This window comes from Medicago sativa, chromosome 8 (genome assembly GCF_051527215.1).
Source record: "Medicago sativa cultivar Bolivia chromosome 8, Bolivia_mono, whole genome shotgun sequence".
Taxonomy (NCBI): domain Eukaryota; kingdom Viridiplantae; phylum Streptophyta; class Magnoliopsida; order Fabales; family Fabaceae; genus Medicago; species Medicago sativa.
Window position 1 is genome coordinate 87,387,588 of NC_140756.1, and position 16,891 is coordinate 87,404,478.

The following is a 16,891-nucleotide window of genomic DNA, read 5'->3' on the forward strand; positions in this document are numbered from 1 at the left end:
CTAAAAAAACTAATTTTCATTGAAATTGTATGACATGTCAAAGACATGTAAGTAGAGTTTACATACTAGTCATCATTTTTTAGGTAACAACAGGGAAGGAAGAAAAAAGGAAAAGACAAGAAAAAGATCCAATCTAAGGTCGAACAAACTCAACATTTATGATATCTTCTAAAAAATACAGATCATGTCAGGAGGGGCTTCATACAAAACAATAAAACTATCACTTAAAACACTCTTTTTAGTTAAAAAATAAACTACAACATTAACCTCACGAAATGTATATAGTAAACTAACCACCCAATTCCTACAAAGAAAGGACCTAATCAGGCCCGTTCCTAGAGTTTCACAGGCCTTAGGCATAATATGAGAAAAGAGTCCCTTACATAATACATCATAATTTTTTTTAGCCCATTGTTGTGATTTTATCAGATCTTCTTTTTGTTTTTTCCTCACTTTTTACTACAAAAAAAAAAAAGATGAGCGGGCCATATGATCCTAAATTCGTCTCACATGATTTAGCATAATGATATAATTTAATTTTTTGGAACATTTGAAAGACAACATTAAGATTAATTTCTCTAGTAGGCTTATTTTCAACTAAAATATAATTTGTTTTGTTATAAAATTCCCAATTTCTTGGATAATAAATATGACCAATATGTTTAATATTAGTGAGGCACATTATTAGAAACAGAAGGGCTCAAAAAAATATCACAAATTTATTCGATAATAATTTTTTTGGCATATTATTAAGAAAAACAAAAAAATTTATAGGAAGGGTGTGTGTATAGAAATCTTTGTATATAAGGGGATATATATATAGCAAATTGAGACAAAACGGCCGTAAATATTAACAGGCTTCAGCACAGCCTTTCAACATCTTTGGGCCTTTCAGTAAATTTTTCTATACACACCTCCCAAAAACCAAATATTTCTATATACACCCTCGATTGTAAAAAAAGATTTAGGGCCCCCTACCGGCAAGGGCCCTATGCAGTCGCACCCCTGACCTATGCTTAAGGACGGCCCTGGACCTAATAGACACGATCAAATACATACTTGTGCACACATTCAAATTCTTTTTAGATAAAGTCAACATCAATGGTTGAATTAAAGATACGCAACACCTACTTAAAGTCGGTATCCCAACACAACTTGAACCATGATATAAACCTAAAATCTCAGCATAGAGAATGCAAGTACAAGTTCTTTAAGTTAAAAAGCGGTGAATTGTAAAACCCCATGATTGATTAAGGATGCTATTTGTTTCATCACGGTTTATTCTTGATTGGACTATACCTAAGTTAGGTTGAATATCCCCAATCTTTATATTTTTTATTTAATATATTTCTCGTTGTCTTAAAAAAACACAGTTAACACAACTATAATTCTTGCATTAAAGTAAAATGGGTGAATGTTCTTTGTGAGAATTTCCAGCTTACTATAAATAAGCTAAAAACAACAATCATAATAATAAGGATAATTAATTTGGGATGTTATACACGAAATCTTAAGTGCATCATGATATGTTAATTAACAATTTGAGTATGTTAGTATTTAAAAGAAAGATGTGTTTTTTGAAAAAGTATATAAAAGAAAGATATCTAACCATATATTTATAGAAATGAGATGTCTAACCTGAAAAAAAATACCACCCATATTTCTATGAAAAATGTGATCAATTTTTTGGATACACCAAAACAATAACATTAACAAAAAACTTCTAACTTGCGTCCTAAGAAACTAAATACAAAAAAATAAATCATATTAAAAGATTTGAGTGGATGTATGTGCAAAATAATTATGTTAACAAATTTGATTTTTTTTTGTTGACAAAATTAACAAATTTTGAAATTAATTTTAATTTCATAATTAATTATATTTTTGGTACATCAAAATAATTATTCATACAAATTGGAACATATATTGGAGGAATTGTGACTATTATTTTTGAAGGTTTTAAGAAAACAAAAACATATTCGACTTGATACAAAATGTTCCAAACTTGTGCTATGTGGTTGCTAACATGAGACCAAGCACAGCACTAGCAAACAACAAAACAAAGAAAAAGATGACTACTCCCATATTTGATGACATATATATGCACAAGAAAGATCTTCTATACTATTAGAAGAATCAGACAAGTGTTGTTGTAGAAGCTTAAAGCTCAGGATCTCGGCGTTGTCCACCCAATTTTTCCTTGGCTGCATTTGCTATGTTACTTGCTTTCTCTGCTGCTGTATCCTTCACTTCTTTAGCCTTCTCTGCACTGTATTCCCCTGTCCCTGCTCATCAAACATTTAAACTCAATATAACTAACTACCTCTTACCATTTTTTTTCTTCATACATTAGCCATTTTATTTTCCTTTTAAGCACTTTTGGTTTATAGACTTTTATATATATCATGATAATAGTAAGAAATTGCTAACAAAATATTTCTCAAATTTCTGTTCCTCTATACTATAATTATGTGAAAGTGAAAATGAGGATGTAATACTATTTAATACATGTGTTCCATGCGCATACTAGAAGGGTGAGGAACAAAATTAGAGTTTGAATAGTACAAACCAGATGCAACGTCTTGGATTTTATTTTTGGTTTTCTGAGCAGTATCAGCTCCATACTTTGCTGTCTTCTGAGTGGTGTCATTGGCATATTCAGAAGCCTCTTTGGTTTTTTGAGCAGCATCACCTGCATAGTCTTTAGACTTATATGCTGCATCATTGGCATATTCTCTAGTCTTTTCTGTAGCATCACCCGCATAGTCTTTGGTTTTGTATGCTGCATCTTTGGTCTTCTCTGCAGCATCACCAGCATAGTCTTTAGTCTTGTATGCTGCATCTTTGGCCTTCTGTGCAGCATCACTTCCATAATCTTTGGTCTTCTCTGCTGCATCACCTGCATAATCTTTGGTCTTGTATGCTGCATCTTTGGCCATCTGTGCAGCATCACCAGCATAGTCTTTAGACTTGTATGCTGCTTCAGTTGCATACTCTTTGCTCTTCTCTGTAGCATCACCAGCATAGTCTTTGGTTTTCTGTGCAGCATCACCTACATACTCTTTAGTCTTCTCTGCAGCATCACCAGCATAGTCTTTGGTCTTGTACGCTGCACCAGTGGCATATTCTTTGGCTTTCTGTGCAGCATTAGTAGCATATTCTTTGGCCTTCTGTGCAGCACTACCTGTGTATTCTCCAGCCTTATGAATAGCTTCACCAGCAAAGTCTCTGTTGTCCTCTGCATCATCATCATCTGCATAGCTTTCGTCAGCAGCATAATGTTTGGTCTTCTCAGAAGCATCAGTGGCATAATCTCTGATTTTCTTAGAAGCATCCCAAGCATAGCCTTTGGTTTTCTCAGCAGCATCATGGGCATGATCACTTCCTTTTTGAGCAGTTTCCTTGGACGTCTGTGCAGTTTCATCTGCATACTGTTTGGTTTTGTGTGCAGTGTCTGAAGCATATTCAGAGGCTTTATCAGTGGTGGTGGTGGTGTCCTTATCTTTGTCTTTGAAGCCAAGTCCTTCGGTGATTTTCTCTTTGGCCCACTCAGTCCATGTTTCTGCGGCTTCTTTCCCTTCTTTTCCTGTTTCTGATGCTTTGTTTGCAGTTTCCATGGTCTTGGCTTTCACATCTTGAAAATCACGACCTTCATCTTCATTTGAGGGAATGTGACCAACACTAGAGGATTTACAGTTAATGGTAAACACAAAGAGTAACAACGCTGTTACCAAAACCAATCTTGGAGCCATCACCATGTGTTTATTTGTGTGACAACAACAAAAAAAATGAAAAGGAAAAATGTGATAGAACAAATGGAAGACTAGATTTGGTTGCTTGCAAATTGTAATGTAGAATTAGAATTAGAATGTGAGAGAAGAGAATAGAAAAAAGTGTTGGAATTGGAATGAATGAATGAGAGAGGTTGGAATGGAGGGAGTTTATAAAAGTGAGTAAGAGGGACATGGTGGCAGGTAAACATGCAACGTGGCTTGTTAGAGAGATGTTTAATTTTACGTGTCAGTTATATAGAAACAAGCATGTTTAATCACCGAATTCTGCTCTTTATCCAAATGTTTCTGCTCATTTCCAAAGTAAATAACCAAAATGCCCCTACGTGAGTTAACTCATGTTGCAAGTTATGCAGAAAAAACACACACTAAAACTCAACGTGAGCTAACACACATTGGTTTTGTTTCATTCAATTTAACGCACACTGAACACCTATGATTTTTGAATGGTTGCTTTCATATAAAGAGTACATGACAATCATAAGTATATATTCCCTCCGGTCACATGCAAAAAAACACTTTTTAGGTTCATTGAATACATAATGTATTTGATCAATATAGACCAAATACATTATGTATTCAATGAACCTAAAAAGTGTTTTTTTTACTTATAAATGTGACCATAGGAAGTATGTATTTTGCTACTTAGTTTTAAATTTTTGTTTGTTTGTTGCCGACATGGAAGAGGAAGGAAAAATGTTTAATTTACGATAACCTGCGTTGTTGGTGAAGGTTATAGTCTTATTAGGAAAAGAACAAAAAATAATGATGAAATAAGGGGATAAGGTGGCCCCTACTGTGTGTGTGAATGTGTTATAGATCATTGTTTTATGAAACAAAAACAGCGTGAGTTAATTCACTCATACTGGGTTTTAGTGTGTTTTTTCTACGTGACTTAAGTTACGTAGCGTGAGTTAACTCACGTAATGCGTGTTAATTCATGTTGTTATTTACACTAACGTAAATTAACATATGTAGAGGTATTTTGATCATTTATTTTGAGAATGAACAAAACCGTTTGGGTAAAGAGCAGAATTCTTAATTACCGGCTTTATTTTGGTTTTGATGCTGCGGTTTCCAAGTTAGCTTGTACGTGTCACTCATAAATAACATTGATGTCTTGGAACAGAAATGCACCGTTTATTTGATTTGATTTGATTAAAAAAAGAAGAGGAAGAAGAATAGCAAATTAGAACAAGCTCCTTTTTACCTGCTTGATGTAAGCATATGTATTCATTCTCGATTCTCGATTGCTTTAGACCCTTCCATTTCTATCCTTGCCACCACCATATAATTTCTTATTATTAAACTCACTTCTTATGTGTTTCTTTCTTTTTATTTTTATTTTTAAATGATGGCGATAAATCACAAAGATGCTGTCGTAGTATTATTGACAGATCAAACATGAAAAGGCTAAATAACCTTATTTATTTGAGAAATGATATTTGAATATCCATTTGGTGACAACTTTTGTGACAATTTTCTCTCTCATACTCACATTATTTTTTACTTTATCTCTCTATTGTTTTGGTTTCCGTGCAAGTACCCACTTTTTCTTTGTAAATGATGGTTGTCAAATAAGTTGTCAACCAAATTGGTTGTTCAAATAACACTCTATTTATTTCCACCTAGAAATAGTTTTTCTCCCTTTGAACCATGACAAATTGACAATTGACAATGTATCATGGCTAAGCATGACTAAGACACAAAAGACAATGTAAGCAAATAAACTCCAAAACAAAACCTTGGATGGATAACAGAAACACATTAATCTGGTCATGCAATTGGATTAAACAAAAGCATATAATGAATATTTTTTTGGGTCTAAAAACAAAGCTACATCTGGTGCCTCCAACTAGGAGAAACTAACTTCTTATATCATCATGAAATATCTCTAAATATATATCATTCGAACCGCAGTGATCCACCAATCAATAAATTTAAATAACTAGAAAATGGCAACAAAAGCCTACACACAAAATCTATCTAAACACAAAAACAGATCCAGTTTGCCAGATGAAGTAATTTGTTCTCTACCGGATAACAATAACTAACTGATAGAGTAAAACAAGAAAAGAAAAGCTAACTAATCTCTAAGTAGGAAGCACGTGAATTTGGAGACTACTTAAACAAAATATCCATACAACCCCTAAAACGTTTCTCCATATTTGCATCTTGCTTCATTGAAGATTCCCTGTGTCAGGCAAAATGTTTCAGAATCAGAAACTTTGTCATTGTTGCTTGCTGGTAAAAATAATCATGTAATTCCCAATAACCAGTATTATGCATCTACAGACTACATGGATGGTAAAACAATTGAGACAGTAGCTACAAACTACTGGTATCAAACATCAAACATACTCTCAAATTTGTGATGCATGACAGAATGTCTTATACGAAGACATGGCAGGTACAACAGCTAATGGAGTCAAAAAAAATATAATCGACATGCATATCCAGTATCCTCACTAGAGTTCAAATGGATGGCCTATATAACTAACTATGTAGCACTAACACTTCAGATTGAAGGCGTGTCTAGTGTACGAGGCATATCACTGTCAGCCACCGACTGGGCTGGTGCGTAGTTACTTTGAAAATTGAAAGCTCTAAAAATACATGAATTCATGCCAGTTATTTAATGCACAATTGAGCATGAAAATATGCACACACAACTGGAAGAAAATACATAGAAACCTCGACCTAGTGCGCATATATATATATATATATATATATATATATATATATATATATATATATATGAGGAGAGATATTTTGACTCCAAGAGTAAGTCTATAGACTAGGATATTTTGACTCTAAATCTTAGCCTTTAATTCCAATATCAATTAATGACTAGGATTGAATAATAATAATTGTTAGGGTGAGGGTTAAATCGTTTTCTCTACTGGAACAAACATAACACATCAAAATTGAAAAGGCTTCTTGTTGCAAAACAGCAAAACCATCATCATCATAATCTTGAGCATAGATCTCAGACTCTCCTCCATTCCGGAAATCAACTTTTTTGGATGCAAATTATTGTAGTCTTTCGAGTGTCTCGATTTATTGTATCAAAAAAGAGTTTCTTAATTTTTTTAATTTCATATAAGTGGTTTTTCAAACTTCGATAACTCCCAAAAAGATTTTATTTCGTCAATATTTGTTTAGATTATATGTGTCAATTGAAGAGGTGAAAAAGTCCAAGAATTGAAAAATCTGAAAAATCTTCAATTTTCGTTTAGATTATATACCGTAAAGAAAGATCTGAAAAATTGTTGTGATAAAAAAGTGGAAATAGTCCAAGAATTGAACAAGGAAGGGATAAATTTTGCAAAAGAGGTGAATAAAAAAAATCAATCAATTAAAAGTTATTAATTGTTTTGTTATTTGGTGGTGATGAGTGTTTAACTACAATAGAAAAGAAAATTAGTCTACCATATCAATTATTAATAATGGGTCTTGTTAACCAATGCCCTTAGGGCACTAGTTAAGGATTCAAATATAGAAATAATTTACAAGTTTTATGTAGATAAAGTTACTTTTTAAACTTTCAATGTGTTGAATACATCATTCCCAAGATAAAATTTCCTTTTTAAACTTCTTAACAAGTGCCCCAAGGGCACTTGTTAACATTTCCCATTAATAATCAACCTAAACCATTGATTGATATTAGAATTAATGGTTAAGATTTGGAGCAAGTCTATAGAGTTACTCTTGCAGTCAAAATATCCTTCCTATATATATATATATTGAGGGAGAGAGAGACTTACTATGCAGCAAAACTATGAAAGTTTGCACGTCTTCCGATTGTGGCCAAGTCCCTTGCATTTACCGCATTGAAGCTGACGTTTAATTAGGTCTATCGATTCAACCTGCTTTGATTTTGGCCGACCAGGAGGACGCTTAGTTGGTGGAGGGGTTACAGTAACAACTTCCATAGCCGATTCAACCTGGACTGGTTTGTCAATATCTGGCAGAGCGTGAATTGGTTCTGTATATGTTAATCTGTAATTCTCAACTGTGAAGTATCGGGAACAATAATCATATAGGTCCCTACCAACACATTCAAAGACAGCAATAGCATGGCAGCAAGGAAGGCCAGTAAGTTTCCATCCCTTGCAGCTACAATCCCAATTATCAATATCAACAATTTCAACAGATTGTCCACAGACTTCAAATGTGGTACCTTGTGAAAGCAACACCTGTAGTGAGCGAGCGTCTGATGTTTCCTTTTGGATAATTTCCTCCTTGGATGGTGTCAATTTTGTTATCCATTGATTAGACTCCTCTCGTCGTGTGCTAATTGTTTCCATCATGTTACCTCGTAATACATCAATCATTTGAGTGATTGGCAACTCGTTCGCCTCTGACACCCAACAATAAAATTGCTGCCCAAAATTTGATGTCATAAGATTATACCTTGCTCCATTGAAGAATGCATTGGACCAGTGCTCTGGCTCACTTTGTATGACCCAGTTGTATGCTTCAGGAGAAATACCTTTTATATTCTCAATACTACGTTCAAAAATCTCCGGTTTGGATGCGTAAGCAGCAGCATAAAAATCATTAACCATGAAACGTCTGGCCTCATGAGATAATTGTCCCTTTAAGTCCTTGTTCAGTTTGTCAGCAAGGTGACGTAAACAATAGCCGTGGTAGCAGTTTTCAAATATCTCAGACAAGGATTTTTTTAACCCATTCTGAAAATCTGCAACAAATGTAATCTGTACAGATGTCGATAAAGCTGATTTCAGCTCCTGAAGAAACCAATGCCAGTTGTCTTCAGTTTCGGCATCTACAACAGCAAAGGCTACAGGAAAAATGCCATCATTTCCATCGACAGAAGTTGCAGCCAATAATTCCCCTTGATACTTTGAGTTTAAAAGAATACTGTCAAGGAAAAGGAGAGGGCGACAGGCTTGCCGGAAACCAGTTATTGAGGCATGAAATGATACAAAAAGGCGATGGAAACTTGAGTCCTCTTTTGTCGTGAATGTTGCAAAACTCCCTGGATTAGTCTCTTTTATCTTCTCACAAAAGAATGGCAATTGAGTATATGCCTCTTTATAAGAGCCTTGGAGTTGCTCTCTAGCAATTTCTTTTGCACGCCATGCTTGAGAATAATTTAACTGAATCCCATACTCGCGCTTTATGTCGTCTGCGATATCCTTTGGCCTGTAATTGGGTGAAGCTTTCAATTTCTCTTTTATAATATTTCCCACCCAACCTCTAGTCGCTCGATACCCAGCTTTGACAGCAGATCCTTCACAAGTATGATCTCTGGTCATTTTCTTGATGCAAATCAACTGAGTGGTTGACAACTTTGACGCATATATTCTCCAGGGACAGCCTTGAGATTTACATTTGACCGTGACCCGATGACTATCATTTTTTTTATATCTGTAAGCAAAACCATGAGCAATGGAGTATTTATGCAATGCCTCTCGGAATTCGCTAAAACTATTAAACCTTTGGTCTACACCAGTGATGGTATTTTCCCACTGCTGTGCCGCTCTTTGACGCTTGTCATCATTGGCCCCAGAACAAAGAGATTGTGCAGGGGCTTCATTAGCTACATCAACTTCAACTTGATCAATGCATTGCTCAGCATCAATGGCTGCTACATTAATAGGGATAACAACAGGAACAACAGCTTCTGACACAGTTGTTCTGCTTGACCTGCATTACCAAATGTTCTATAAAATTTTCCAAACAATTCACATGTAAAAGATATGAATCTAAATTGGGCCCAGTTGGATTGACTTATTTGATCTTATTGACCGGCATAAGCACTTGACATATCCATAAGCTGTTTTCAACTTATTTCCATAAGCTCTACAGAATAACTTATGAAAGAAGCTTAGCTTATATAAAAACAGTTAAACTTTATTTTATCTTTTGTTGAAGGAATAACTTATACATAAGCACTTAATTAAGTTTTTATCAAAAATAGGGCCAATGTCTAACATATGCTATGGCCATTCATTTTGGTCACATCCACGACATCGCAATTACGTAGGTCGGATTTTTATATGGAAACAAACGTAAAACATGGTTATCAAATCGTGATTCAAATTGTGAATCGAAAGACCTACTTCCCAAATTGTGAATCTCATCATAATAACGAATCAAGACTCAAAATAGACACATGCAGATATTCATATCAATTGAGTTTAGTTTTGTATCGAATCAATATACAACTCACATGTATCATAAGATATGAACCATGCTGTAAAATGTGATTAGAAAAGAAAAATGTTCAACAATCTAATATCATATAAAAAAAAGATATTTTTACAATTATACAGGGCAATTTAAACTAAATGATGTCTATCGATAGCAAAGGAACCATATTAAAATGAACATAAGGAATCATAAAACAGAAGAACTTGTGAATAACTAACCGAATAGTCATAATATATGCCATGGCCATTCATTTTGGTCACAACCATGATATCCGGATGACAACTGTAAAACATGGTTATCAAATTGAGATTCAAATCATGAATCAGAAGACCTACTTTCCGAATTGTGAATCACATCACAGTGAATCAGGATTCATCATAATGAACCAAGACTCAAACAGGGATTCATCTTCAAAATAGGTACACACCACTAGATATTTGTATCGATTGAAATGTAAGATACTGTTAACCATGCTGTAAAATATGGTTCAAAAAGAAAAATGTTCAAGTTCAACTCTCTAACATCATATCGACGCAGCTATTTCTACAATTATCGACCAATTTAAACTATATGATATCTATCAATAGCAAAGGAAGTATATTAAAATGAACATAAGTAATCATAAAACAAAAGAACTTGTGAATAACTACCTACTAGCAGGCATGTTGGATGTGTTCCGAGCCACCACTTCCTCATTTATAACAAACACATCAACAGTGCTAGCATCTCCAAGGAAACTAACCATCCGTTGCAAATCCTTATCTTTCGACACTGTAATGAGCGTTTTCTTATTGCCAGGAAGGAAGTACTTGATGTTCATGGTGCTTACATTGCAATTGAAGGTTTCGGCAATTTCAGACTTAAAATCAGACAAACTTGTCTCCTGATCAATGTCAATTGCATAAGCATCACCACCATTGTATGACATTGATCCATCTATATTGGTTACAAATTCACCTCTTGATTGACATATAGCTATAACTTTCTTTGTAGCTGTAGCAGCCATGGCCTATCAAGTAATAGTACAAAAAATTTAATTTTTTTTCTTATTTTTTTAAATTAAAGTAAAATGTAGCAATCAGAAGTGAAATATAAAATGGGTTGCATTGCATTTTGCATTGTGAACAAATAATTGCAAAATGCCCAAAATTGTGAAGTGTGGTTGAGTATGAAATGACAAAATTGAAATTGATATAGAACAAATAGAACATAATGGGTAATGAAAATCTGTGATAAAAATTGAATCTTTAAGCGAAAAAAGCATTGCCCACATGAGAATTAAGCGATTTTAAAGAGAGGGAAAAAAAAAGGCAAAACCCTAAACGTGAATAAAAGAGAGGGAAAATAACGAATGAAAGAAGAAAGGGAAAAAGAAGAGAGAGAAACCTAAAGGGCAGAATGGAGGATACTGTCCGTCACCAATGAAAGAGCTCAATTTCTCTGAAACTGTTGCTATCTCCCTACGATGACCACGACAACGTATTTCCTGTCTCTCTCTTTTTTTTTTTTTTTCTTTCAAAAAAATTATGTTTTTCTGGGTCAACAAAATATTATGGTTTTGATTAATTATCAATTGGAATTAATTATTATTTTTTTATCGACAGAGTTGGAATTAATTTCTATCTATCACATTCTTCCAATCAAATCTTTTTATAATGTAATAAAAGAAAGGTTAAATTGCATTTTTGTCCCTTAACTATTTAGGTAGTATCGTTTTGGTCCTTATTTAAAATTCGATTTATTTTCAAAAACGTTAGGTTTTCTTCATTTTCTTCTGGAATTTTTCTGGGATTCTTGTTGTTGAAGGTTGATGGAGATGATATGAAGATGAAAAAGAGGAGAAGAAGAAGAAGAAAACATAACGTTTTTGAATTAAAACTAACGGAAAGAACCAAAATGTGTAACGGAGAAAAGTTTGGGACCAAAATAAATCGAATTTTAATTAAGGGTCAAAGCGATACTAGCTAAATACTTAAGTGACCAAAAATGCAATTTAGCCTAAAAGAAATTACTTCATTCTGTTAGTAATAAAATATTGCTTTGATTCTTCAAAATTACATATATTAGTATAAAAGAATATATAAATGTTTGTGACTTTTAAATTGTAATAAATCATATTTATTTTTTCAACTACACTAACAATATAATAAATATAAAATAATTTTTTACATTCTTTGTGTGTAAAACAACAATATATCATTATTATAGACAAATATATTTCAGCATGTAATTGAAAAAATGAAAAATCCATCCCAAAATTTTTAGATAATTTTTTGGAGAAACCTCAATAAAAATGATATTTGAAAAGTTTTATAGCATTCCAAAGATGCATTGATTTATTTTGATTTTTTCAACTAAAACGGTACAAAATTACAGTTTTATTGTAAGTAAACATATACTCCAAGAGTCAAATTTGGTTTCTCAATTTTTTAGTTTTTAAACATGGATGAATTAATTATGGATTTTATTTTCTACAATTTGAGATTTCTTTAAAAAATCATAATTAAAACGTTCTTCTTTTCAAAACATGAAAATTTGTTATCGTGTGAGGAAGGGAAACAAAATGTCACACCCATCAAGTTTTTTATTTTTATTTTTACAATAGAATTGAATAAGTGTGGATAAAGAAGAAGAAGAATAGGCAGTGAAATGAGTTGGGCATTAGCAGCAGCAACAACATCAGTGGTTACTCCGATTCCATCTCCAACTTCCCTTCTTTCTGTATGTATGAATGAATGAATGAATGAATGAACCCTCTTTTTTCTCTTTCTCTTCTTCACTCTTTTTTCATCATAAGTATAACAGTTTGCTTTTTGTAGTTGAATTCTTCAAGTGATGTTGTGGAAGTGAAGCCCAACCAAGATGGCTATAAGTGGCGCCTCCTTTTGTCTTACGATGGAACCCGTTATGCAGGCATCATTCATTCATTCATTATCTGTTATGTTATTAATTATGTGCTTGTACTTTTCTAACACTCATTTCTTATAAAATCAACTAAAATAAGTATAGTATAGGCTCTTAATGTTGGAGATACTCACTTGTAAGGTGAGAGAGAGGTCTCACTCTTATCGCTTCAACACCATTGGACTTGGTGCGTGTGTATAAACGGTTGGTGGCCCGATTGGTAAGCTCGAATACCATATTAGATTTTTATATTTGGCCAAACTCGTCCTTACAAAACCGTCTTGTGACTTGAGGGGTGTCACTCTTTATGAACTCTTATTGGTATGCAATCTCACGTTCAATGCTATTGGGCTTGGTGCATGTATATAAATAGTGGGTAGCCCGATCGATAGCCTCAGATACCGTATTAGATTTTTATATTAGGATTAACTCGTCTTTACGAAAACGACTTGTAAGGTAAGGGGTGTCACTCTTTATAAACTCTTATCAAGAGTCCTATCTTTTTTATCCGAAACTTAGGTTTTTTCCCAATATTACTTGCATATTGCATATCTTCAACTTTCTGTTGCTTTCAATAATCTCAAACATTGTAACCATGAGGTTCTGATTCGTATCATTTGTTAGACCTATTTACTTTGAGAGAAATGCTTTTCTTTTTATGTTTTTTTTGCTCTCACTCTTGTTCTAAGTCCAACCTTAAGTTTGTGACACCATTTTTGTGAGGCATTGTCTGTTTTGAGTCTTATGTAAGCTCTCACGAGTTTGTCCTTAAAAATACCAAATCCAAGTTGGATAAAGCTCAAAATCTTAAACTATTGAATGAAGTTTTCAGCTTGAGGTCATAGTGTGCCATAAAAAGAATACCAAATCCCTGCTTTGACTCTTGATCCATATAGAAAGGTGTAGTTTTCCAGCATTTAATGAATAAAAACATAAGTAAATAGTTGAATTCTTTCTTTTTCTCCATTATTTTGACTGGTGACTGTTTTCAGGCTGGCAATATCAGGAGTCTCCCCCTACTGTACAATGCGCCGTAGAAAAAGCTTTAATTAGAGCAACAAAGCTTCAAAGGAAGGATCTCCAGTTGGTTGGTGCAAGCAGGACTGATGCAGGAGTCCATGCTTGGGGTCAGGTCAGATCTTGTAATTCCTTTTGTGCGCAATTTCAGCTTTCAAGTGGCAAACATTGGATTGAAATTTTATAACTTATTGTGACTGTAGGTTGCACATTTTCATACACCGTTTAATTACGACAATTTGGATAGAGTTCACGCTGCTTTGAACGGTCTTCTTCCTTCTGATATACGAGTTAGAGAGATCAGCCCTGCATCAGCTGAATTCCACGCTCGGTTTTCTGCAAAAAGTAAGATTTATCATTACAAGATTTACAGTGATACCATCATGGACCCGTTCCAGCGCCATTTTGCTTACCATAATATGTATAAACTCAATAGTGCTGCTATGAGAGAAGCTGCAAGATATTTTATTGGGAAGCATGATTTCACTGCTTTTGAAAATGCATCCCACAATGATCGCGTACCAGATCCAGTGAAGCATATTTTCCGATTTGATGTGAAAGAAATGGTACTTAGAGTTCATATTTAAAGTTTTTCCGTACTGCTGTGAACATTATTAGTATTTTGCATTAAATTTACCATGTTTATACCTTCTTGGTTTATTTTTTGAAAACTAAGAATACTCTAATGCTGATCACGTCAATATCAATGTGCAGGGAGCTCTTTTGCAGCTAGAAGTTGAAGGCTCGGGTTTCTTGTATAGACAAGTCCGAAACATGGTATTCAATCTTCTGTGCCAAATTAAAAAAGTTATTGTTGTATAGTTGATAGCAATGACATATATCTGTTTGCATTTTCAGGTCGCATTGTTGCTTCAGATTGGAAAGGAAGCAACCCCTCCTAATATTGTTCCACATATTTTGGAGAGTCGTGATCGCAAGGAGCTTGCAAAATACTGCTATTATCTGCCACCACATGGTCTTTGTCTTGTTTCTATTAACTATAATGAAAGTCACTTGTTGCCTCCACCAGGTTGCCCTGCAAAAAGTTCTGGCATGCATCATACCATAAGAAAATGCAAGGTTGTATTCTAATGATAATACTAGGTAATAGAACAAACAGTCTAAAATTTAAATATTAATGGACTGATTTTTTCACACTCATTTGATATTTGTGCTTCATGCTTCATAATCATTATATTGCTGGAGCAGTGGAGCCTAAAATAGGAGTTTAGCTTTTAGGGCTGTTTCAGAGATGTAATTGGGTTGAACTTCTGTATTTGATAATATTTGTTTAATCCAAAATTTAGTTCAATGATCACTACATTTTAGTAATTCTACAAGAGTCAACAGTGAAACTCCTTTTGTGAAGCAGTCACTTTGAGCCTCCTCCATAAAACCATTCATGTGCATCCTTAACTAGGGTTGTTTATGTTTTGAACTTATTACTATTCAAATAGTAACTAATAAAATTCGGGTAACCAAATTAGACCTTTTTAGTAAAACCATTTTGACAAAAACAGAACTGGTCTATAACTGGTCACAAATTGGTTTTGAACAAAAATGGTTTTAAAATAGGCTTTGAAGTTCAAAACAAGTTTTTTTGTAGCCTTTGAAAAGAATGGCAAAAAGGACCCATTTTTGGTTTTTGCTACCAAAAACAAACCTATATTTTCGGAAGTTCTCCTTTGCACGACACAAAACTAGTTTTTCTTTTCTGGAATGTGTATAGGTGCCTAAAGACTGGACTCACCTGATGAAGTTAAGATATTGAGATCTTCAGTTCTGCTATTAGCTGACATTTTTTGAACTACATTTGCACAATGATTCAAGTACGAGAGCATACTTGCAATACTCCTCCTTGTCCCCGTGGATCAGATTCACGGCATGTTTCCAATCTCAATAACACATTAATTTAGCTATTTTCTTCCATGGAAAATGTTATTTCTCTAGAAAAATAGTATCAAGAATTTTTCAAAACACAGCTGGCAAGTTTTAATTGCATGATTTATTTGTTCACTTCCTATTTTTCAACCACACCTCCTTGAATTGTGGCAAATAATGCATTGTGATTGGTTGCTCTTTATTCTTGAAGAATTTTTTATGTTATTTTTCTAGAGATATAACATTGCTCTTTCTTCCATCTCCAAACATCATGATCACTGAGCATATACTTCTTGAAAGTACTAAAAATGTATTTTTTGAAGTACATTTTTAGTGTAACTTTTCACCATCTGATATTTGTTTAGTTATTAGGGTTATTTTTGAAGTACTAATTAAAAGGACAAAGTTCAATATGATCAATTTTGCAGGGGCTAAAACAAAAGAACAGAGACCAAAAGCCAAATAAAAAGTATTTGCAATCACCAAAATCAAACTAAAAAAAATAACTGCTGGAACTAAAACCAAAAGATGGTATATTTACATGAACAGTTACATATTTGAACTTATTTTAAACAATCTCAAACCGTACATACATGAGTACACTTCAATGGTAAAAACAACGAGCTCTAGATCTTTTTTTTAAGGGACCAATTAAGTTCCCTGCGATGGAGATGCTCTTATGAGCTTGCTTGGTAAGAATGACTAGCCAGCTAAAGGTTGTGCTCCATTGGTGATGAAGTCAAGATCATGAGATCCTCAATTTTAGTTGTGAAGAATCATACTCATACTCCCTCCGTTTCAAAATGAACGTCACTTTAGCAAAAAAATTGTTTCAAAATGAATGTCACTTTACATTTCCAATACAACTTTAATTTTTTTTCTTCCAACTTTACGCTCAATAAATTTCAACTTTTCTCTCAGACAATTTTCAATGCAACTTTAAGTTTGTCTTTTTCTTATAAAGTAAGGACAATTTAGTAAAAGTGTTATGTCTAATGATTATTTCATTCCATTTCTTAATCTGTGTGCCAAAACTTTAAACGACACTCATTGTGAAACAGAGGGAGTAGGATCGTAGGGATAAATGTCATAGACATCAATAAGATAGAGGGCAT

General features: G+C 33.7%; 3 protein-coding genes across 4 annotated transcripts; 1 reads left to right on the plus strand and 2 right to left on the minus strand.

Moving 5' to 3' along the window:
- Window positions 1–1,926: 1,926 nt before the first annotated feature.
- LOC146902809 (uncharacterized) lies at window positions 1,927–3,913 on the minus strand. Its single transcript, XM_085739455.1, has 2 exons — window positions 2,570–3,913; window positions 1,927–2,285 (listed from the first exon to the last, which is right to left on the minus strand). Exons 1-2 carry the CDS (start codon window positions 3,756–3,758, stop codon window positions 2,161–2,163), a joined length of 1,314 nt encoding a protein of 437 aa, XP_085595581.1. The 5' UTR covers window positions 3,759–3,913; the 3' UTR covers window positions 1,927–2,160.
- Window positions 3,914–5,632: 1,719 nt separating this feature from the next.
- On the minus strand, window positions 5,633–11,428 carry LOC146902810 (uncharacterized). Its single transcript, XM_085739454.1, has 4 exons — window positions 11,361–11,428; window positions 10,625–10,983; window positions 7,559–9,467; window positions 5,633–5,985 (listed from the first exon to the last, which is right to left on the minus strand). Exons 2-3 carry the CDS (start codon window positions 10,978–10,980, stop codon window positions 7,571–7,573), a joined length of 2,253 nt encoding a protein of 750 aa, XP_085595580.1. The 5' UTR covers window positions 10,981–10,983; window positions 11,361–11,428; the 3' UTR covers window positions 5,633–5,985; window positions 7,559–7,570.
- Window positions 11,429–12,506: 1,078 nt separating this feature from the next.
- LOC146902811 (Pseudouridine synthase family protein) lies at window positions 12,507–15,213 on the plus strand. 2 transcript variants are annotated; one of them, XM_085739460.1, is made up of 6 exons: window positions 12,507–12,695; window positions 12,827–12,887; window positions 13,871–14,010; window positions 14,099–14,461; window positions 14,610–14,672; window positions 14,754–15,213. In XM_085739460.1, the coding sequence occupies exons 1-6, from the start codon at window positions 12,624–12,626 to the stop codon at window positions 14,985–14,987; spliced, it is 933 nt and encodes a 310-aa protein (XP_085595586.1). In that variant the 5' UTR covers window positions 12,507–12,623; the 3' UTR covers window positions 14,988–15,213. The 2 variants fall into 2 exon arrangements, with proteins under 2 accessions (XP_085595586.1, XP_085595585.1); XM_085739459.1 differs by having other exon boundaries at window positions 12,509–12,695; window positions 12,794–12,887.
- The last annotated feature ends 1,678 nt before the right edge of the window (window positions 15,214–16,891 follow it).

Coding starts and splice junctions, on each gene's coding strand:
- LOC146902809 (XM_085739455.1), bottom strand. CDS start 3,758: ATGGTGATGGCTCCAAGATTGGTTTTGGTAACAGCGTTGTTACTCTTT. Junction 2,286..2,569: donor AATCCAAGACGTTGCATCTG/GTTTGTACTATT, acceptor TTTGATGAGCAG/GGACAGGGGAATACAGTGCA.
- LOC146902810 (XM_085739454.1), bottom strand. CDS start 10,980: ATGGCTGCTACAGCTACAAAGAAAGTTATAGCTATATGTCAATCAAGA. Junction 9,468..10,624: donor TCCAACATGCCTGCTAGTAG/GTAGTTATTCAC, acceptor TTGGTAATGCAG/GTCAAGCAGAACAACTGTGT.
- LOC146902811 (XM_085739459.1), top strand. CDS start 12,624: ATGAGTTGGGCATTAGCAGCAGCAACAACATCAGTGGTTACTCCGATT. Junction 12,696..12,793: donor CTCCAACTTCCCTTCTTTCT/GTATGTATGAAT, acceptor TGCTTTTTGTAG/TTGAATTCTTCAAGTGATGT. Junction 14,673..14,753: donor ATAGACAAGTCCGAAACATG/GTATTCAATCTT, acceptor TTGCATTTTCAG/GTCGCATTGTTGCTTCAGAT.